This window comes from Anopheles coluzzii, chromosome 2, assembly GCF_943734685.1.
Source record: "Anopheles coluzzii chromosome 2, AcolN3, whole genome shotgun sequence".
Classification (NCBI taxonomy): Eukaryota; Metazoa; Arthropoda; class Insecta; order Diptera; family Culicidae; genus Anopheles; species Anopheles coluzzii.
In genome coordinates, this window is record NC_064670.1 from 44,862,599 (window position 1) to 44,883,538 (window position 20,940).

At 43.8% G+C, this 20,940-nt stretch overlaps 11 protein-coding genes across 16 annotated transcripts in view; 4 read left to right on the plus strand and 7 right to left on the minus strand.

Annotated features, from left to right (window-relative positions):
* Positions 1–8,839, minus strand: part of LOC120949383 (histone H2B) — a 28,440-nt gene extending 19,601 nt beyond the window's left edge. The window contains exon 1 of one of the 3 annotated variants that reach the window (XM_049607784.1): positions 8,243–8,839. In XM_049607784.1, coding sequence (XP_049463741.1) covers positions 8,442–8,816 — 375 coding nt within the window. In that variant the 5' untranslated portion in view covers positions 8,817–8,839 and the 3' untranslated portion in view covers positions 8,243–8,441. Of the gene's footprint in view, positions 1–7,755 lie in introns of all 3 variants that reach the window. The other 2 variants (XM_049607786.1, XM_049607785.1) reach the window with 2 other exon arrangements.
* Positions 1–20,940, minus strand: part of LOC120949361 (histone H2B) — a 202,183-nt gene that overhangs the window by 19,601 nt on the left and 161,642 nt on the right. The window lies entirely within an intron of this gene.
* LOC125906890 (histone H2B) overlaps positions 1–20,940 on the minus strand; it is a 189,090-nt gene that overhangs the window by 19,601 nt on the left and 148,549 nt on the right. The window lies entirely within an intron of this gene.
* The window catches only part of LOC120949373 (histone H2B), a 164,805-nt gene that overhangs the window by 19,601 nt on the left and 124,264 nt on the right, over positions 1–20,940 (minus strand). The gene's annotated exons all lie outside the window — the stretch shown is intronic.
* The window catches only part of LOC120949375 (histone H2B), a 99,171-nt gene that overhangs the window by 19,601 nt on the left and 58,630 nt on the right, over positions 1–20,940 (minus strand). The window lies entirely within an intron of this gene.
* On the plus strand, positions 4–593 carry LOC125906897 (histone H2A). Its single transcript, XM_049607810.1, has one exon. It carries the CDS (start codon positions 16–18, stop codon positions 388–390), a length of 375 nt encoding a protein of 124 aa, XP_049463767.1. The 5' UTR covers positions 4–15; the 3' UTR covers positions 391–593.
* Positions 5,854–6,863, minus strand: LOC120949391 (histone H4). The gene has a single exon (XM_049607827.1). It carries the CDS (start codon positions 6,771–6,773, stop codon positions 6,462–6,464), a length of 312 nt encoding a protein of 103 aa, XP_049463784.1. The 5' UTR covers positions 6,774–6,863; the 3' UTR covers positions 5,854–6,461.
* Positions 7,004–20,924, plus strand: LOC125906867 (uncharacterized). Its single transcript, XM_049607636.1, has 5 exons — positions 7,004–7,433; positions 9,117–9,467; positions 19,732–19,930; positions 20,019–20,037; positions 20,236–20,924. The coding sequence occupies exons 1-5, from the start codon at positions 7,029–7,031 to the stop codon at positions 20,684–20,686; spliced, it is 1,425 nt and encodes a 474-aa protein (XP_049463593.1). The 5' UTR covers positions 7,004–7,028; the 3' UTR covers positions 20,687–20,924.
* On the plus strand, positions 9,087–9,676 carry LOC120949364 (histone H2A). Its single transcript, XM_040366626.2, has one exon. The coding sequence runs from the start codon at positions 9,099–9,101 to the stop codon at positions 9,471–9,473; it is 375 nt and encodes a 124-aa protein (XP_040222560.1). The 5' UTR covers positions 9,087–9,098; the 3' UTR covers positions 9,474–9,676.
* Positions 15,849–19,705, plus strand: LOC125906887 (uncharacterized). The gene is made up of 2 exons (XM_049607780.1): positions 15,849–18,884; positions 18,972–19,705. The coding sequence occupies exon 1, from the start codon at positions 16,325–16,327 to the stop codon at positions 17,438–17,440; it is 1,116 nt and encodes a 371-aa protein (XP_049463737.1). The 5' UTR covers positions 15,849–16,324; the 3' UTR covers positions 17,441–18,884; positions 18,972–19,705.
* LOC125906906 (histone H4) lies at positions 19,711–20,099 on the minus strand. Its single transcript, XM_049607828.1, has one exon. It carries the CDS (start codon positions 20,020–20,022, stop codon positions 19,711–19,713), a length of 312 nt encoding a protein of 103 aa, XP_049463785.1. The 5' UTR covers positions 20,023–20,099.

Below are 20,940 nucleotides of genomic sequence, written 5' to 3' on the forward strand. Positions count from 1 at the left end.
CAATCAAATCTAACCATGTCTGGCCGTGGAAAGGGAGGAAAGGTAAAGGGAAAGGCAAAGTCCCGTTCCAACCGTGCCGGTCTTCAGTTCCCCGTTGGCCGTATTCATCGTCTCCTGCGCAAGGGTAACTATGCCGAGCGCGTCGGTGCCGGAGCACCCGTGTATCTGGCAGCCGTCATGGAATACTTGGCCGCTGAAGTGCTTGAGTTGGCCGGAAACGCTGCCCGTGACAACAAGAAGACGCGCATCATCCCGCGTCATCTGCAGCTGGCCATCCGCAACGACGAGGAGTTGAACAAGCTGCTGTCCGGAGTAACCATCGCTCAGGGTGGTGTGCTGCCCAACATTCAGGCCGTGCTGCTGCCCAAGAAGACCGAAAAGAAGGCTTAAACGGTGTGACAAAGCTTCCTTCATCTCAAACCCAAAACCGTCCTTTTCAGGGCGACAAATTACTTTGCCAAAGACATTTTATTCGATTTATGCTGTTATGGGAGAACCAGAAGGAAAAAAAATCCAGATATATCAAGAACCGTGCTTGAAACTGTGTACAAAATGTAAATGAAAAAATGTGCCGTCCTTTGGCACAAAACGCATCCCTTAATATTTTCAATTGTGTAACCTCTCACTACGAATTCTACAAAATGCAGCATATCATAAGCGATGCATAAGATTTTCCAGGTAGCTTGTTCAAGAGGGTTGGTTTTACCATATAAATGCAACCAGTGATACCTGCGTGTTGGCCTTTTTCTGAAAACAGTAACGGATACGTTTACCTGATTTATCGTTAACCACGGGAAAATGTTGAAAGGGTCGATTGTCGAAAAATGTTGTGCGTTTAGGTACCCTTAGGTTCTCACAAAAGTTTGGCTTTCAATATATCGGGAAACGTTGACAATGGCTTTAAAAAAGTTGGACCAAAAATTAGGAAGGTTCAAATAAACAACCATACTTATTAATGTTTCCCTTCACCCTTCATCTTAATCACCAGTTACCCAAATTTGTGAAGCATTTTAAAGTGTTTCGTTGTTTGAAACAATAAAATGATTTGCAATGTAGGAGTGCCTATAAAATACAAAGTATTGAAATGCCCTACCGCATATGCAACTCCACATTCAATAACGCCGTCTAGTGGTGATCAAAGTCCCTGCAACCAGTAGTAACGCCATCTAAATAATTGGTAAAAGTAAGGCTCAGTGATCTACGTTACATATGAGAAGCGTTACATGCCTTTTAAAATTCCCAAGCAGTATTTTTGAAAAGTTCATAAACACCCCAAAAGCTTTCAATTTTAGTAACATTTCCTATGATTAGAAAGTATGAAATATTAAAAATATTAATAAATTAATAATGTATATGAAATATAATTATTACCTATTCAATCTATGTTTCCGCCTATTGTGAATAAACTTTATAATTATATATGAAGATTGTTATAATTATAATACATGAAGTTGTTACAACTCTGATTGCTGTTAAAAATGATAGCCTAATAGTAATAATATAATTTATTTATACTCATGAATTATCAATGAGTGTTATCTTTGCAATTGCTGTTCTTTTTTATGTTTGTTCAAAAATTGTTGCTTTTATAATGTCATGTAAAAAAAACGATATTAAGACATGATAATCTATTAATTTGCTCATCCACGGCGGTTAAAACAGGCGTTCAAAAATGCTGCTTGGGTTTGTGGTAAACAGGCGTTACGCGTAACGCTAGCGTAACGTAGAGGGCTGAGCCTTACTTTTATCAAAAATACTGCTTGGGAATTTTAAAAGGCATGTAACGCTTCTCATATGTAACGTAGATCACTGAGCCTTACTTTTACCAATTATATACCCGCTGCGCAAATTTGAGCAGTTTCCAGCGCAGAAAATGCACCAAAATCTGCGCTGGCCAGCGCAGATTTGGCCTGGTCTCCCGCGCTGGACTTCAGCGATTCCCGCGCTGGGTCGAGCAAGTTTAGCGCCATCTGTGGGCGAAATGGACGAACTATTTATGGCGGTGGAGCAAAAAAAACGGTCAAATTTTTTTTAAAAAATGGCGCCCATTTTTTCGTCCGCTTCTTCTCCCTCCCTCACATTGACCTGCCTTACTTGCGCTTCTGCCCGTGCCTTCCGCCGCCAGCTGATTGGTTGTTGTGGTGTATGCGTTGGTTCATATATGTGCATTGCGGTTGTGTATTGTTATTGGTGGGTGTTAGCATTTATTAATTTGTGTGTGACCTTGAGACGCTGTGGGAGAAGCTGGATTGGGATTTGAAGTGTTATCGCTGTATTGATGGTTTATTTTATTTCGTGCCGCTGCTGATGAGACCATTCGATGCCTGTGCCAGTTGAGGGTGAAGAAGCCTATTTAAAACAAGCGTAGGAGAACGTCTAACACTAATCTAATATTTTTTTTAATTTGAACATGTTTGATGCTTCAACGACCTTCTAAGCATCATGAAGCACAGTGTATAGTGACTAAAAATATATTTTTTTAATGTGCCGAAATCTTTCTCGAGTTTTTGTGTCTCGACACACACACACACGCACACAGCGCGGGGAAAGTGACCATTCACTCTATCATGTTCCGCTCCCCCACCCCGCCTGGCGTTTTGGATGAGGATGCGCTGCAAGATAGCTGAACCAGCCTATCTTCCGATAAGGTAGCCGTAATGGATCATGCGGTAAGGGGGTGGGGAGTGGGGGGGGGGTTTGTGAATGCGTATTCGCGTTCGCGCTTTCGTGGATGCATGCTCGCGTGCGCGCTTTCGTGGGTGCGTGCTCGCATGCGCGCTTTCGGGGGTGCGTGCTGGCGTGCGCGCTTTTATGCTCGCGGGCGCGCGTACGTGCGTGTGTGCGTGCGTGCGTGCGTGCGTGCGCGCGTTCATGCATGTGTGCGTGTGTGTGTGTGTGTGTGTGTGTGTGTGTGTGTGTGTGTGTGTGCGAGTTTGCGCGTGCGTGTTTGTGTGTGAGTTTGCGCGCGCGTGTTTGTGTGTTTGTGTGCGTGCGTGCGTTTGGAAACCCCAAAACTATTTGATTCTGATGCGTACATTTTCATCCGCTGCGGCTACAAAGTCCATGCATTTTCGATCTCGCTACCTGAGAGACAACACAACCATTGGCATTGGCATCTTTGCGATAGGCTCTGCTATTGGGGGTATTAAAAAGACACACGATCAAAGCAAACGTGCGTGTTATATGTAGCACATTTACAGTGAACCCTCTCTTATTTGACACCTCTCCAATTTGAAAAACCTCTCTTATTTGAACATTTTGCACAGTCCCTTGATTTCCAGTACATTTTTGTTCCTTTAATTTGGAAAACCTCTGAAATCTGTATCCCTCTTATTTGTGTATGGTGTTGCCATGGTTATTGAAAGATGTGTGCTCAAATTGGCGATTCTGTTCGCAGTTTCCTATAGCAACAGTTGAGGCTGCATACTAAATGTTCTGTCTCTTTCTTGTTTGGATTGACCTTTCATTCACTTTTCACCTCTGTAATTTGAAAACCCCTCTTATTCGACAGTCCCATCGCCACTCAAATAAGAGAGGGTTCACTGTATTTCTAATTCAGCTAGTGGACCCAAGTGGAAACAACATTTTGAATTGAATTTATACAAAAGAGGATTCTGGATTTGTTTATTACGGTGCGCGTATGGTGCTGCACCTGTCCGTCCAGAATCTGGCGGCTTGTTGGCTTGGAGTCGGTATCATGACGCCGATTGACCGGCAATGCCTTGGAATGGGTTCGGATCGGTAGGTTCATGTTTTGGTCGAGTGCATTCCGTCCATTTGTCTCGTCACAGCGGTAGCCCGGCAGCAACAAAGTCAAGGAAAACTCTTACCCGCGTGTGGACTGCTACGCTAAGTTCTTTTTATTATTATTATTATTATTATTATTATTGGCGTACTAGCCAAAGCGATCATGCCGGCCTTTTCAGGACTTGAGTACCACGTAGCCGGATAGTCACCTCTTGATACGGCGGACGGTTCGTACGCGGTTAGAACCCACGACGGGGGTACTGCCACACTGTCTCCTGCTCGATGTATACGCTGCAGGCAGGGGGAAGGATGCACTCTACAGTAAAAAAAAAACACCGTCATGAACCAGCGGCGGACCTAACGGTAGGTGGACTAGGCGGTCGCCGATGATCTCTACAAATGGACAGAGTATCAATGACAAGGGCCCCCGGAAAGATGGTCTTTAGGGCTCCGTGGCTGGAGAACCATTTGCACCTCCCCTCCCCCCATGGCGACTACAATTTTAGGGCCTGTGACCGATGATCGTAGGGGTTCCATGGCCACCGCCCTCTCCATCCGTCGGCAATTTAAGTATACTGTTCAATCTCCTAACAGCTGTGTGCCACTACCCCTGCTCCCTGTCATCAGTTACCATTGACAGGGACCTCAATTCGTCTTTCCGCCTTTCATTAACACCTTCCTTTCTTTGACCGATGGATCATAACATTCCGGAAAAAAACACATTTGGCGACAGTTGTGCACACACACGCACGCTCATACCTTTGCGCAGACGGCACAGCATATCTGTGTAATCTACAACATACGAAAGCAAAAGCTTAGTGTAACAAAGTTATCTTTAATGCTTAACACGTTCAGATCGATGACAGGCCCCACTGCCTGCCAGTGAACTTTCCAGCCTGCGTTCTAGGTGCTGGTGGAAAGGAAAGTTGATGAAAATCAGCGAATGCGAATTAGGATTCAGCGCGTTTCACATCAAACCTTCCAGCGTTAGCTAGCGATTCCTTAGTCATTTTTACATTGCAGCAATAGAACTTATTGCGCTTTTTTGGTTTGATTTGTAAAAATGCAACTTCATCGCCGCAATGTGTATAAACGGTTTTTTAAGCGCCACAGCAACTCATGAGCATTGCCCACACGCGAGAATGAGATAGCGCTAGGGAGGGAAAGAGCACGGACGATGGCTGACAGCGATTGGCCGTCTGACACACCAACACATTCAAACCTTCGACAGCGCGCTCAGCCGAGGGGAATGAGGCGGAGCCAGGGACGGGCAGCTCGACGAGCTGCTCGACAAATTTGCCGTTGGAGAAAAAAGAGGGCATGATAAAATTCTCAGAACTCCATGATTTCTTGCGTCGCTTTGCGCAGCGGGTAGATGGCGGTTAAAACAGGCGTTCAAAAATGTTGCTTGGGTTTGTGGTAAACAGGCGTTACGCGTAACGCTAGCGTAACGTAGAGGGCTGAGCCTTACTTTTACCTCAATTTGCTTATCCACGACGATTAAACCAGGCGTTCAAAAATGCTGCTTGGGTTTGCGATAGACAGACGTTACTCGTAACGCTAGCGTAATGTAGAGGGCTGAGCGTTACTTTTCCCAAATAATTCATTATGCGATCTATGAGGTCCCAGGGTGTTTGTCCTGGATAATAACTGGGAAACATTTTAATGATAACGGAAGCTGGGGCACAATTACCAAATGTACAAACCAAAATGTAAGCATCGCTAGCGGAGCATCGCTAAGTAAGTATACCAAATGAAGTCAGTATCCCAAGAAAATATATAGCATTCAGTTAACAGCATAGATTTTGGAGGTGGAGTTAATTTCTTCATGTTCATAGCACCCTGATAGCAAATCTTGCAGAAAGTATTTGGTGGGTATGAGTTAAATCGAATTAAACAGTTTTGAAGAGTTAAACAATCGGTTTGATCTGATACTGGTAGGAACATTTTCATATCATTTGCATAAAACAATTTTTCGCAATCTGGTATAACGTAAATAACATCATTTATGAAAATGATAAAAAGAATAGGGCCTAGAATACTGCCTTGTGGAACCCCGGATGAAATATTCACTGTAATTTGTCTTACACTTCAATTACAGGAGAGCCAATGAGCAAGCGCCCTATTTATTCCGTAGCTTGATAGTTTTGAAATTAGCGTTGAGTGATTTACGGAGTCAAAGGCAGCATTGGCACCGTTAGCTGTTATAATAAACTCACAAACCTCATGAAAACGGTGTAGCTTTTTTTCGCCCAATCCTTCTTTTGAATAATTATCACAAGTATCAATGACCGAAGCGCATGTGTAGCGGCGATTATTGCTTCAAGAGGATGAGCGGCTTGCCCTGAAAAATAAAATAATTTTAATTCGACACTATAAAATAAATTAATAAATTAATAAGTAAATAAAAATTCAATATTTTAACAATCACTTCAATCGTCGCTTTTATGTACGCTTCAAACACATGCACATACGTTTAAAAGGCACATTTACAAAACGCCATTTCATGTAAATGCACTGAATATACAGCAGTGTGAGTGCTTGTTATGCAAGTAAAATGTTATACGCACTCCATTCGAAGCCATTATAGACATTTTTTCTCTCAAATAAAACATTTTAATGTTGCGAAAGACACAGCTCTTGAGTAATGTATTGTGGTCCTGAAAAGGACCGTTTTGAGACTCCATTTGGAGGTTTGTTATAGCACGTTGAATTTAACCTCCAAAACCGTACAGAGTGCGGCCCTGACGCTTCAGAGCATACACCACATCCATGGCGGTGACGGTCTTACGCTTGGCGTGTTCAGTGTAAGTGACCGCATCACGAATCACATTCTCCAGAAATACTTTCAGGACGCCACGGGTTTCCTCGTAGATGAGACCGGAGATACGTTTCACTCCTCCGCGCCGAGCCAAACGGCGGATGGCGGGCTTGGTAATGCCCTGGATGTTATCCCGCAGCACTTTTCGGTGACGCTTGGCTCCTCCTTTACCCAGACCTTTTCCTCCCTTTCCTCTTCCAGTCATGATGAGCACAGGATTGTACGTTCACGATGTTCACACTTCAAATTGACGATCACGAATGAGCGTTTTCGAGCTCAACGTCCCTATTTATACTTTTTCATCCACGCATTCCCTCTTGCTCTTAAGATGAGAGAAAACAAGGGTTGGCAAGCGTATGAATAAAGCTGTTGTTCGAGCAGTTTCCTCATTTAACGTTCAACTTTTGTCAAATAAACAAGTTCGCTCCGTGCTCAACGAAACCTACGCTCCCGAAGTGAAATGGCTCGTACCAAGCAAACCGCTCGTAAATCGACTGGAGGTAAGGCTCCTCGCAAGCAGCTGGCCACCAAGGCTGCTCGTAAAAGTGCCCCGGCCACCGGAGGAGTGAAGAAGCCGCATCGTTACCGTCCGGGAACGGTGGCCCTCCGAGAAATCCGTCGCTACCAGAAGTCGACCGAGCTGCTCATCCGCAAGCTGCCCTTCCAGCGCTTGGTGCGTGAGATCGCCCAGGACTTCAAGACTGATCTCCGCTTCCAGAGCTCAGCCGTCATGGCGCTGCAGGAAGCCAGCGAGGCGTATCTGGTTGGTCTGTTCGAAGACACGAATCTGTGCGCCATCCACGCCAAGCGCGTCACCATCATGCCCAAGGACATCCAGCTGGCCCGTCGCATCCGCGGAGAGCGTGCCTAAATCGTCCATGCATCCGGAAGCGGTCCCTGTCTAAACGGGGCATTTCCTTCTCAAAACGGTCCTTTTCAGGACCACCAATACTGTTGAACATTCCAAGAATTTTCTTTCGATTGCTATTATGAAATTGTACATTCGAATGCAAGCCTTCACGTATGTCGTTTTGTTATAACGAGGAAAGTGTGAAAAGGGGGAACATTTGTTTTAAATAATCAATGTTTTGGGAGGTATTTTAACTTTTTCTTGTCAAAGTTTCGCTTTTTAATAGGGCATCTGAGGATTTTGACTATATTGATCAATACTTTATTACCATCTATACCTATGACTATTATACCAACATCGCAGCTAACGACAAACCACGAACGAATAGTATGACTATATATTTTACAACAAATGTTCGACACAAACAGCTTAACTGATGCTTATACACACTTTAATTCAAACGCTTAAGAAGACGACCCTTCAATACTTATAAACAAGTTTAAAATCGAACAAATCTATTACAACATTTGACTCACGACACATAAGCTGCTATTGGTTGCTTTGTCGATAAATTATCCTCGTATGCGCGAGGAAAATTTAATTAAAAAAATGATTGTCATACAACGAGCGAAACGACTTCTATTCATAATTCATGATACACGAAACTCCATTTTCAATTTCACCTCGCAAGACGCTTCCAACCAGTGCAGACTTTTTTTAATGTTTTTTTAACGTGCTAAGGTTCTATTTAACATTAATATTTACAATGAACAACGCAGAACTTGTAAAGTTCGCAAACAAACTTAGGATATGGCTGCGTTTACCTGCACTAATGCCATTTAGTACAGGCAAACGCAACAAACTGAACAATAACGTTGACGAAGACGGACACCCTGAAATTAAAGCGCTAATTCGCTGGTGCAGATGAAACGAAGGATAATTCTTTGTTTGAATGCGGTTTGTGGTCCTGAAAAGGACCGATTTAAGAGAGGTTCATGAAAAGAAGCCAATCATTTCAGTGGCTTACTTCGAGCTGGTGTACTTTGTGACAGCCTTCGTTCCTTCGGAGACGGCGTGCTTGGCAAGCTCACCAGGCAGCAGCAGACGAACAGCGGTTTGGATTTCGCGGGACGTGATCGTCGAACGCTTGTTGTAGTGCGCCAAGCGGGATGCCTCAGCAGCAATGCGTTCGAAGATATCGTTGACGAAACTGTTCATGATGCTCATGGCCTTCGAAGAGATGCCAGTATCCGGGTGGACTTGCTTCAACACTTTGTAGATGTAAATAGCGTAGCTTTCCTTGCGGGTCTTGCGCTTCTTTTTCTTGTCGGACTTGGAAATATTTTTCTGGGCCTTGCCAGACTTCTTCGCAGCTTTTCCACTGGTTTTGGGTGCCATTTCGACGGAAAAATTCACTCAACACTGGGACACGATGTGTATGATTCAACGGGTGATTGCGTTCTAGAAAAATTCCGAGCTCTCCGATCGCTTATAACGGGCTGTGAGAGAGAAAACGTATCGTGCAGCTCGAAAAATTCCAAACGAGTATCGGGCAGCACGAATAAGCTGCTATATAAGCATCGGTCGGGTCAAAATTGTTCTATTATAAAAAGACCCTTCTCAAAGAGAACATCGTGTTGTTCGTGATCCCTTACAAACGTACCCCAATCAAATCTAACCATGTCTGGCCGTGGAAAGGGAGGAAAGGTAAAGGGAAAGGCAAAGTCCCGTTCCAACCGTGCCGGTCTTCAGTTCCCCGTTGGCCGTATTCATCGTCTCCTGCGCAAGGGTAACTATGCCGAGCGCGTCGGTGCCGGAGCACCCGTGTATCTGGCAGCCGTCATGGAATACTTGGCCGCTGAAGTGCTTGAGTTGGCCGGAAACGCTGCCCGTGACAACAAGAAGACGCGCATCATCCCGCGTCATCTGCAGCTGGCCATCCGCAACGACGAGGAGTTGAACAAGCTGCTGTCCGGAGTAACCATCGCTCAGGGTGGTGTGCTGCCCAACATTCAGGCCGTGCTGCTGCCCAAGAAGACCGAAAAGAAGGCTTAAACGGTGTGACAAAGCTTCCTTCATCTCAAACCCAAAACCGTCCTTTTCAGGGCGACAAATTACTTTGCCAAAGACATTTTATTCGATTTATGCTGTTATGGGAGAACCAGAAGGAAAAAAAATCCAGATATATCAAGAACCGTGCTTGAAACTGTGTACAAAATGTAAATGAAAAAATGTGCCGTCCTTTGGCACAAAAAGCATCCCTTAATATTTTCAATTCTGTAACCTCTCACTACGAATTCTACAAAATGCAGCATATCATAAGCGATGCATAAGATTTTCCAGGTAGCTTGTTCAAGAGGGTTGGTTTTACCATATACATGCAACCAGTGATACCTGCGTGTTGACCTTTTACTGAAAACAGTAAAGGACACTTTTACCTGATTTATCGTTAACCACGGGAAAATGTTGAAAGGGTCGATTGTCGAAAAATGTTGTGCGTTTAGGTAGCCTTAGGTTCTCACAAAAGTTTGGCTTTCAATATATCGGGAAACGTTGACAATGGCTTTAAAAAAGTTGGACCAAAAATTAGGAAGGTTCAAATAAACAACCATACTTATTAATGTTTCCCTTCACCCTTCATCTTAATCACCAGTTACCCAAATTTGTGAAGCATTTTAAAGTGTTTCGTTGTTTGAAACAATAAAATGATTTGCAATGTAGGAATGCCTATAAAATACAAAGTATTGAAATGTCCTACCGCATATGCAACTCCACATTCAATAACGCCATCTAGTGGTGATCAAAGTCCCTGCAACCAGTAGTAACGCCATCTAAATAGTTGGTTAAAGTAAGGCTCAGTGATCTACGTTACATATGAGAAGCGTTACATGCCTTTTAAAATTCCCAAGCAGTATTTTTGAAAAGTTCATAAACACCCCAAAAGCTTTCAATTTTAGTAACATTTCCTATGATTAGAAAGTATAAAATATTAAAAATATTAATAAATTAATAATGTATATGAATGTAGGATAAAAGGGAAAAGAGTGCTTTATTCAATTCAAATTAACAAAATCGTCTTAGTTCTTCACGTGTGTTTCACTTCAATCTCCGTGTGCGACTGTCTCCATCCGCTGTCCGTTCACCGTTTCCCCGGTAAATCGAGTCACGCTGCTCTCATCCGAGCTGTCATCACGAACCACAGGGTGGTTCATTCGTCACCCATTTTACACGGCCCTTCCTGATGTTACATCCGGCCCGGATGTACCCATGGTTTCACGGCTGAGCAAGCCGTAGTCGTCTGCGATGGTCCTTCAGCATCGTCATCCAGTTTCCGCACACTCAAACGGTCATGCTCCAGAATCTCCTTCACGACGTACGGACCGTAAAACCGCTGCCGATACTTTCTCCCCGGTCCAAACTGCGTCACGGGAAGTGCCACCAGATCACCTTTTTCGTACTTACGCGCCGGTCGCTTCCGTAGATTGTAGCTTCGTCGATTTTCGTCCTGGATGGCTTGGATTCCATCTCTAGCCATTTTGCGTAGCTCGTCTCTGTCGTCTTGGAACGACTGTTGCAACTCTGCTTCAACCATGGCGCTCAACGTGTTACCGTCAGCATCTTTCATCTTGACTCCAACTAGCAATTCAAACGGACTGGTTCGGATTGCCCTCTGCCAGCTGCTGTTGATCGCCTTCTGCACCGCATTCACGTGTCGGTACCACTCTTCCGGTTTATCGATAGATAGCTTAGTCAAAACCGGAATAATGGTGCGATGTACTCGTTCCACTTGCCCGTTGCCTCTTGGAACACCTGTTACAATCGTGTGTAGTTCGATGTCACGCTCTTCACAATAACTCGCGAACATTGACGATGTAAAAGCTGCTCCTTTGTCACTAATTATTCGTCGGGGATCGCCAAAAACACTTGCGATGACTTGTAACTTCTTCACTACTTCGTCACCCGCCGTTGATTTGGTAGGAAATAGCCACGTAAACTTACTGAACGCGTCGATCACCGTCAGGATGTAATTGTAAGATTTCTTCGTCGACGGTATAGGGCCGAGATGATCGATATGAAACGTATCGAGAGGTACCTCGCCCTTTGGAATAGGGTTTAATAATCCCTCCGCTTTACCCCTCTTTTTGTCACCTAGAATACACTTCACACAAGAACAAATACACCTCTCTATCTTCTCGTCAACACTTGGAATGTATATGGAATGTATGTAATGGAATGTATTCTGATTCCGAAATGTCCTTGATCGTGAGCATTCTTAATAACTTCTGCTTCCATCGAGATTGGCACGCACAATCTGGATGAAAAGACATCACCCTTATACAACACACCATCTTTTGCAAAATAGTCGTCGATTTCTTCACCACTGCACAACTTTGAAAGAATCTCTGCCAATTTTGGATCACGCTGCTGCTCTTTCCTCATACGCTCACAAATCGCTGTAGACACTGACATTACACTGGCACGAGATAGAGCATCCACATGCTTCATTCTTTCGGCACTGCGATGTTCGACTTCAAATTCGAACTCTGCTAAGACCACCATCCAACGACTAACCCTTGCGTTCGGTATCTTTGTAGCCATGGATTGCTTGAAGGCAAAGCAATCGGTTACCACTTTAAACTTTTGTCCCAGTAAATAGCACCGGAATTTCTTTAAAGATTCTACCACCGCTAATGTTTCTAGCTCAAAAGAGTGATAGTTCTGTTCAGCTTGGTTGGTTAGTCTGCTGTAGTAATAACAAGGATGATACATCCCGTCATCTACCGCACGTTGCATGAGCACTCCAGCCAATGCCTCCTTACTTGCATCTGTATGGATTTCAGTGTCTGCACCACTTTGGTAAATACGCAATACCGGATAATTCACTAACACTGATTTTATCTCTTCGAACGCAGCAATTTCCCGTATACCAAAATCAAACTGATTTTCCTTTTTTAACGTCATCGTTAAAGGACGAGCTATCTTCGCTAATCCCGGTATGAACTTACGAAAATAACTTGCAAGACCTATGAATCGCTGCAACTGCTTTGTAGTTTTAAGTTGGGGATACCGCTTCACTTTTTCAATCTGCTGCTCTGCTGGTTCGATTCGACCGTCATACACAACATACCCCAGATATTCCACGCGCCTTTGCAAAAACACACACTTCTTCCAATTGAATCTTAAACCTGCTTTCTCGGCCATCTCAAACACACGCTTCAAAGATGCAATACCATCTTGCTCACTCTTAGCTGGGATTATAATGTCATCCACAAACGTTATGATAACTCCTTCGTTTATGAGCTCTCGTAATGCAGAATTAATAAATCTGCAAAATGCATTTCCACTGGTGCACAAACCGAATGGAGCCCGACAAAACTCATATTGCCCTTCGTGAGTAACAAAAGCTGTAAACTTCCGACTATCTTCGTCTATTGGAACGTGAAAATAAGAATTTTCAAGATCCAACGTTGTGAAAACTCGAGATTCCGCCAATTGCTCTATTTGATCTTCTATGTTAGGGATTGGATATTTATCCCTAATCATCTTCTTGTTCAGCTCCCTGTAATCGATGCAAACTCTGTACGTACCATTCTTTTTAGGAACCACAACCACAGCACTTGCGTATGGACTGTACGATGATCTTACGACACCTTTGTCTAGCCATTCCTGTACCTGATCTTTAACCACACGCCTTTCTAATGGAGCAAGCCTACGAGGATTTTCACGAACTACACTTTCATCTTGTAACTTGATTACTAAGGTCACGACCGATTGTGGGTTTTCGTTGGGATTATAACACTTTATCATGCACTCTATTTGTTCGCGATATTCTGAAGGAACCGTTAACTCTCCCACATCCGCGGCTTTTATATTGTAAATCCATCGTTCGTCGTTTTCTACCAATCCAACTTCCTCCACTTTCAAACCATCGTTCGTTATCGTATACTTCGTCGTTTGCAAAAAGTCCATACCTAACAACACTTTTGAGTTCATAGAATTCACTGACACTATAAAAACATCGACCGATCGCTTCAATTCGTCAATTTCCATACTTATCTTTGTTTTGCCGTGTGGTGTGTTGCAATTTCCACCGAAACCACGGAGTCGAAAACCTGTTTTAACTGGCACCATTTCACTAAACGGCAACTCATCGAAAAAATCTTTCCGTAATAACGACACTTCACTGCCAGGATCGACAAAAGCCACACAATCCATATTGTTCACTTTGATGCGCTTTGTGATCAGTCCATTTCGTTTTAATTCGGACACATCGTTCTGTTCCGCTGTTTTCACTGTAAGAACATTCGTGGTGTCACCATTGTTTTGCCTTGGCATGTTCGACGAATGTCGCGCTTTGTTCGGACATTCCTTCGCGCGGTGTCCGTATTCATTGCAAACAAAACACTTGGGTCCACGTTGTTTGTTTGCGCATGTACGTGTTTCATGTCCGAGATCACCACAATTGTAGCAACGTCGTTTTGAGTTTTCTTCTACTTTTTCCACCACGCGTCGCACTTGTTCTTTCTTCTTTTCTGTTGGCTCATCTTTCTTTTGCGCACGTTCCCAGAACAGTAGCTTCGATTTCAAATCTTTTATTGTCACAGCTTCGTATAAACTTGCTCGACTTCGAGTGTCCATTGTAACACCATCGACGATATATTCCACTAAACTGACTTCATCTAAATCGATGCCTTGCGCAATGCGTTGCATTGCATAGATAAATTCCAATACGGATTCATCTTTCTTCTTCTTACGCGTTGCCAGCTTACGGTGTACGTCATTCTCACGAACTACCGTACCGAACTCTTCCAGTAAAGCTGCACGCAACGCGGTATACGAATTGGTTTCGCGTTTGATCATCACAAAACTTTTCGCCACACCAACTAACTTTTTGCGCATCATTACCAGCATCTGATCTTGCGTCCAACGTGCCATCTTTGAAATATCTTCAAATTCGTTTAGCCACACACTAAAGTCTTGGGATAGATCATTCCCGTACGTTTCTAAACCGTCTTCAACATCACGAAACGAATACGGCGTGCGCACCAAATCCGAGTGTTCTGGCAAGACCGCTTCATCGTTTGTACTGCTACGCATTTCTGCGTCTGCAAAATTGTCCGTATTCATGGTTTCATTCATTATTTCCACGTTTCCTTCTTCGACTAGTCGCCTGGCCAACTCTTCTTTTGTACCCGAGGTAGCTAGTTTTCTAGCGGCGCACCTCCTAACTAAACCCGGACGAGTTAAATCGTTTAGCAACACGAGGATCTGCGCTTCGTTGTCCATTATGCGAATTTCACGAGAATTCAGCAGTTATCGACAGTTCCTAACGCCTTCACCAACACACGCGCGTGCCCCACACGCAGTATATACGTCTACCTCTTTCCACTAGTGACGCACACTTTCACACACACTCAACTCTTTCTCGTTGATTGCGTTCTTTAAACGCACGTTTTACACGCACTACGCGATGCTTTTCGTCTTTAATCGTCACACTAACACAAAAGTCACACTTCTGTTGTCCTTTGTGCAACTCGCGTCGTTTTTTGCGTATCGGTGTACCTCTTACACGCACTGTACTCAACTTTATCCTCTTTAACACACACAGGCGGACGACTTACACGCACTGCGCTTCTTTCCCTCTCTAACACACACGAGCGCACGTTGCACACGGGCTGCGTAATGCTTTGAACGTCTTAGCACATACAGGCGCACATCTTACACGCACTGTACTTAACTTCATCCTCTTTAACACACACAGGCGCACGTCTTACACGCGCTGCGTAATGCTTTGTATGTCTTAACACATACAGGCGCACGTCTTACACGCACTGTATACTTTTCTGTACGTCTTCACATACAGGCGCACATCTTCTACGCACTGTACACTTCTTTGCGCGTCTTCACATACAGGCGCACGTCTTTTACGCACTGTACATTTCACGCAACTCTTTTCTAATATCCCGGTTGAGCCCCCATGTAGGATAAAAGAGAAAAGAGTGCTTTATTCAATTCAAATTAACAAAATCGTCTTAGTTCTTCACGTGTGTTTCACTTCAATCTCCGTGTGCGACTGTCCGCATCCGCTGTCCGTTCACCGTTTCCCCGGTTAATCGAGTCACGCTGCTCTCATCCGAGCTGTCATCACGAACCACAGGGTGGTTCATTCGTCACCTATCCTACATGAAATATAATTATTACCTATTCAATCTATGTTTCCGCCTATTGTGAATAAACTTTACTGTAGGTGCGAGGGCTCTTTTTTAAATTGAGGTTAATGAAGGTAGTAAATATTTGTATGTATTTCATTATCCTGCTTTATCAATAGTTGGGAAAATAAATAAATAATCATTTTTAAAAGTAACCATTTTTTATGTGTAAGATTGTTGTTGGAAACTGTTGTAAGGTTTCCAACGGACTGTCAGCTGAGGCGATGTTTTGTATGTACGCAAGCAGATAAAAAGGGAGAAAAATCGCGCAAACTGGTTCATTGCGGTCAAAAATACATACGAACGAAGATACGAAGGAAATAAAGGAAAAAACTATTTTTTTGGCGCACCTTAAGTGCTAGCCTAAAGAATTTACTTTGTTTTCTATTTTAGTTAGAGCGGCAGTTTCTAACATTCCAAAAAATTAGTTAGAACATATCGACGCTAATCACGACAAAATCGCGAATGGTAAAAATACCGTGAATCATTAACTGCCGATAGTGTTAAATAGAGAGTTGCTAGGAAGGAAAGGAATCACGAGGTTGTGTAGTGAAGCAGAATATCGATTTGGTGCAGCATTTCCACGGATTTGAACGGGAGTCTTACGGCTCGTTTATAACGCGTGGAGGTGTGGAGGGATCTTCGCTTGAGGCGGGCACGAGCAGGTGGATCACAAGCCGTGATGCAATACCAATAATGCAGGTGCGGGACCATTTCGCGACTGATTCGAACTATAGATCCAGGGCTGCAATAGTAACTACTGGCAACGAAGGTGAGACCTTTTGGCAACGAGACATACTAAATCGCTACTATCGGGAATTTATGCTTCGATTTTCGCAAGCGGAAACGCTGCGTTTGCAAGAGGCTGAGAAAAAGCGCAAGATCCACGAAATGCAACAACAAAGACGACAACGAATCAAAGTACTAGAGCGTGAATGGTGTTATCTCAACGATTGTGAGAGGCTTGAGCTCCAAAAGGATGAAGAACGGTGCCGGGCAACAAATCGTTCGGGCGCACCAAGTTTTAATCAACCGGGATACGAGCATATGCACAATTCGCAATTCGTTGAGAGGTATGATGATGAAAGGCCCGGAGACACTTCTTGGGGTCAACCCGCAATCCCACCGTGTATTGACCTCGACCGCGATGATGACGCAAAATGGAAGCACAGCGATGACATCACAACTACACACACAATCTCCGAGAAACGTCACTATCGCGCGACGATACACAATATACACAAATCTGAATCGTTCACTAACACCAACAACGCGATAACGCACACGAACACTGCTTTGGAGGATACGTTTATCGAAGCTCATCACCGACTCTGGCTGCGTCCTGATGGGTTGAAAGATGTTCCAATTGGCGTTGGGACCGCTATTGAAAGGCAAAAGCTGATCGTGAAACCTGATGCTGAAAAACCATCGGAGTCAGGTGTCCACTCTGAACCCTGCTTAGCAAGCTCGCTCGATAAAGACATACAACGGCTAAGATTGAAACCGCGTCATGAGAAGCTGCGATTATGGAAGCGACGTTTGAAAGAGGAGACTACTTCGGGCGGGGGATCGAACTGTGTCCCACGTTCGACAGCGAAGGACAATTCTATCACGCAATCCAAAGGGATTGTCCCTTTCGTGATGGTTCTTGGTGTTATACTTTTCCGGCGGCAGTTTCATGGGACAACAACAGTGGTGTGGTGGTACGTACGGCTGAAACAAACACTCTTTTTAATTTCAGTTGTAATGGACAATAAACGATCGATGGGATACTTATATCAAATCACCGGAGCATTCCATGGACCAAACTAGTGCTGGGTTCAGTCGATAAAAAGCTGCGCGAGCATCCGTGCGTAGACCGCGTGTGAGGAAGGGAGGTGTGAGGTAGGCAGCGCACGGTATCCCGTATAGCAATAGTATCAAGATACACAGCGTGAACTTTAGGATGCGAGTGCTATCGGTTATACAGATACGTGCGAGACGAAACAATACGCACGTGTAATATGCGGCCGGGTTATTTTGCGTAGAAACAATAGTAAGGACGACAGGAGCCAAATCAAGTTGCAAGCCACCCCTTTGTTTAACAAAGCGGCTTAGATAGAAAAGCACGATTAACCAGCGGAAGATAAACAAACATCAACTGACAGTCGAGCTAGGAGTGAGAGACAGTTAACGTGATCTAGATCACTTGTTAGAAAGAGAGCTAACTGTATCACACTCGGGGGGACAATTTTGGAAACTGTTGTAAGGTTTCCAACGGACTGTCAGCTGAGGCGATGTTTTGTATGTGCGCAAGCAGATAAAAAGGGAGAAAAATCGCGGAAACTGGTTCATTGCGGTCAAAAATACATACGAACGAAGATACGAAGGAAATAAAGGAAAAAACTAATTTTTTGGCACACCTTAAGTGCTAGCCTAAAGAGTTTACTTTGTTTTCTATTTTAGTTAGACCGGCAGTTTCTAAGCATTGTTATAATTATAATACGTGAAGTTGTTACAGCTGTTAAAGCTGATTGCTGTTAAAAATGATAGCCTAATAGTAATAATATAATTTATTTATACTCATGAATTATCAATGAGTGCTATCTTTGCAATTACTGCTCTTTTTTATGTTTGTTCAAAAATTGTTGCTTTTCTAATTATCATGTAAAAAAAACGATATTAAGACATGATAATCTATTAATTTGCTCATCCACGGCGATTAAAACAGGTGTTCAAAAATGTTGCTTGGGTTTGTGGTAAACAGGCGTTACGCGTAACGCTAGCGTAACGTAGAGGGCTGAGCCTTACTTTTACCTCAATTTGCTTATCCACGACGATTAAACCAGGCGTTCAAAAATGCTGCTTGGGTTTGCGCTAGACAGATGTTACTCGTAACGCTAGCGTAATGTAGAGGGCTGAGCGTTACTTTTCCCAAATAATTCATTATGCGATCTATGAGGTCCCAGGGTGTTTGTCCTGGATAGTAACTGGGAAACATTTTAATGATAACGGAAGCTGGGGAACAATTACCAAATGTACAAACCAAAATGTAAGCATCGCTAGCGGAGCATCGCTAAGTCAGTATACCAAATGAAGTCAGTATCCCAAGAAAATATATAGCATTCAGTTAACAGCATAGATTTTGGAGGTGGAGTTAATTTCTTCATGTTCATAGCACCCTGATAGCAAATCTTGCAGAAAGTATTTGGTGGGTATGAGTTAAATCGAATTAAACAGTTTTGAAGAGTTAAGCAATCGGTTTGATCTGATACTGGTAGGAACATTTTCATATCATCTGCATAAAACAATTTTTCGCAATCTGGTATAACGTAAATAACGTCATTTATACATTTTTAAATAGCATAGGGCCGAGAAACGTGGATCCCCGGACGTGTTGGTGAATGGTGCAGATAGAGAGAAGGAAATATTCACTGTAATATGCCTATCACTTCAATAACAGGAGAGCCAATGAACTAGCGCCCCATTTACTCCATAGCTTGATAGTTTTGAAATAAGCATTGAGTGATTTACGGATTCAAAGGCAACATTGACGCTGTTGGCTGTTATAATAAATTCATAAACTTTATGTAAACGGTGTAGTTTTTTTCATCCGATTTCCTTCTTTTGATGAGTTATCCCAAGTATACATGAACGATGCGCATGTATTAGTCAGATTAGAGCTGATGCAAAAAACGGTATGATCCACGCGGCGATTATTGCTTCAAAAGGATGAGAGGTTTCTCTAAAAAAAATATTTTTATAAGAAAATTTAGATAAAAAAATGCAAGAGAGAAAAATGATTCATTTTAACCAACGCTTCAATCGTTGCTTTTGCGAACGCTTCAAACGCATACGTATAAGATAAAAAATCACACTCACAAAACGCCATCTCATGTAAATGCACTGAATATACAGCAGTGTGAGTGCTTGTTATGCGAGTAAAATGTTATACGCACACCATTCGAAGCCATCATAGACATTTTTTCTCTCAAATAAAACATTTTAATGTTGCGAAAGACACAGCTCTTGAGTAATGTATTGTGGTCCTGAAAAGGACCGTTTGATTTGAGACTCCACATGGAAGTTTTATAGAGATAAATTTAACCTCCAAAACCATACAGAGTGCGGCCCTGACGCTTCAAAGCATACACCACATCCATAGCGGTGACGGTCTTACGCTTGGCGTGTTCAGTGTAAGTGACCGCATCACGAATCACATTCTCCAGAAATACTTTCAGGACGCCACGGGTTTCCTCGTAGATGAGGCCGGAGATACGTTTCACTCCTCCGCGCCGAGCCAAACGGCGGATGGCGGGCTTGGTAATGCCCTGGATGTTATCCCGCAGCACTTTTCGGTGACGCTTGGCTCCTCCTTTACCCAGACCTTTTCCTCCCTTTCCTCTTCCAGTCATGATGAGCACAGGATTGTACGTTCACGATGTTCACTTCAAATTGACGATCACGAATGAGCGTTTTCGAGCTCAACGTCCCTATTTCTACTTTTTCATCCACGCATTCCCTCTTGCTCTTAAGATGAGAGAAAAAAAGGGTTGGCAAACGCATAAAAAGAGCTCTTGTTCGAGCAGTGTCCTCATTTAACGTTCAACTTTTGTCAAATAAACAAGTTCGCTCCGTGCTCAACGAAACCTACGCTCCCGAAGTGAAATGGCTCGTACCAAGCAAACCGCTCGTAAATCGACTGGAGGTAAGGCTCCTCGCAAGCAGCTGGCCACCAAGGCTGCTCGTAAAAGTGCCCCGGCCACCGGAGGAGTGAAGAAGCCGCATCGTTACCGTCCAGGAACGGTGGCCCTCCGAGAAATCCGTCGCTACCAGAAGTCGACCGAGCTGCTCATCCGCAAGCTGCCCTTCCAGCGCTTGGTGCGTGAGATCGCCCAGGACTTCAAGACTGATCTCCGCTTCCAGAGCTCAGCCGTCATGGCGCTGCAGGAAGCCAGCGAGGCGTATCTGGTTGGTCTGTTCGAAGACACGAATCTGTGCGCCATCCACGCCAAGCGCGTCACCATCATGCCCAAGGACATCCAGCTGGCCCGTCGCATCCGCGGAGAGCGTGCCTAAATCGTCCATGCATCCGGAAGCGGTCCCTGTCTAAACGGGGCATTTCCTTCTCAAAACGGTCCTTTTCAGGACCACCAATACTGTTGAACATTCCAAGAATTTTCTTTCGATTGCTATTATGAAATTGTACATACGAATGCAAGCCTTCACGTATGTCGTTTTGTTATAACGAGGAAAGTGTGAAAAGGGGGAAAATTTGTTTTAAATAATCAATGTTATGGGAGGTATTTTAACTTTTTCTTGTAAAAGTTTCG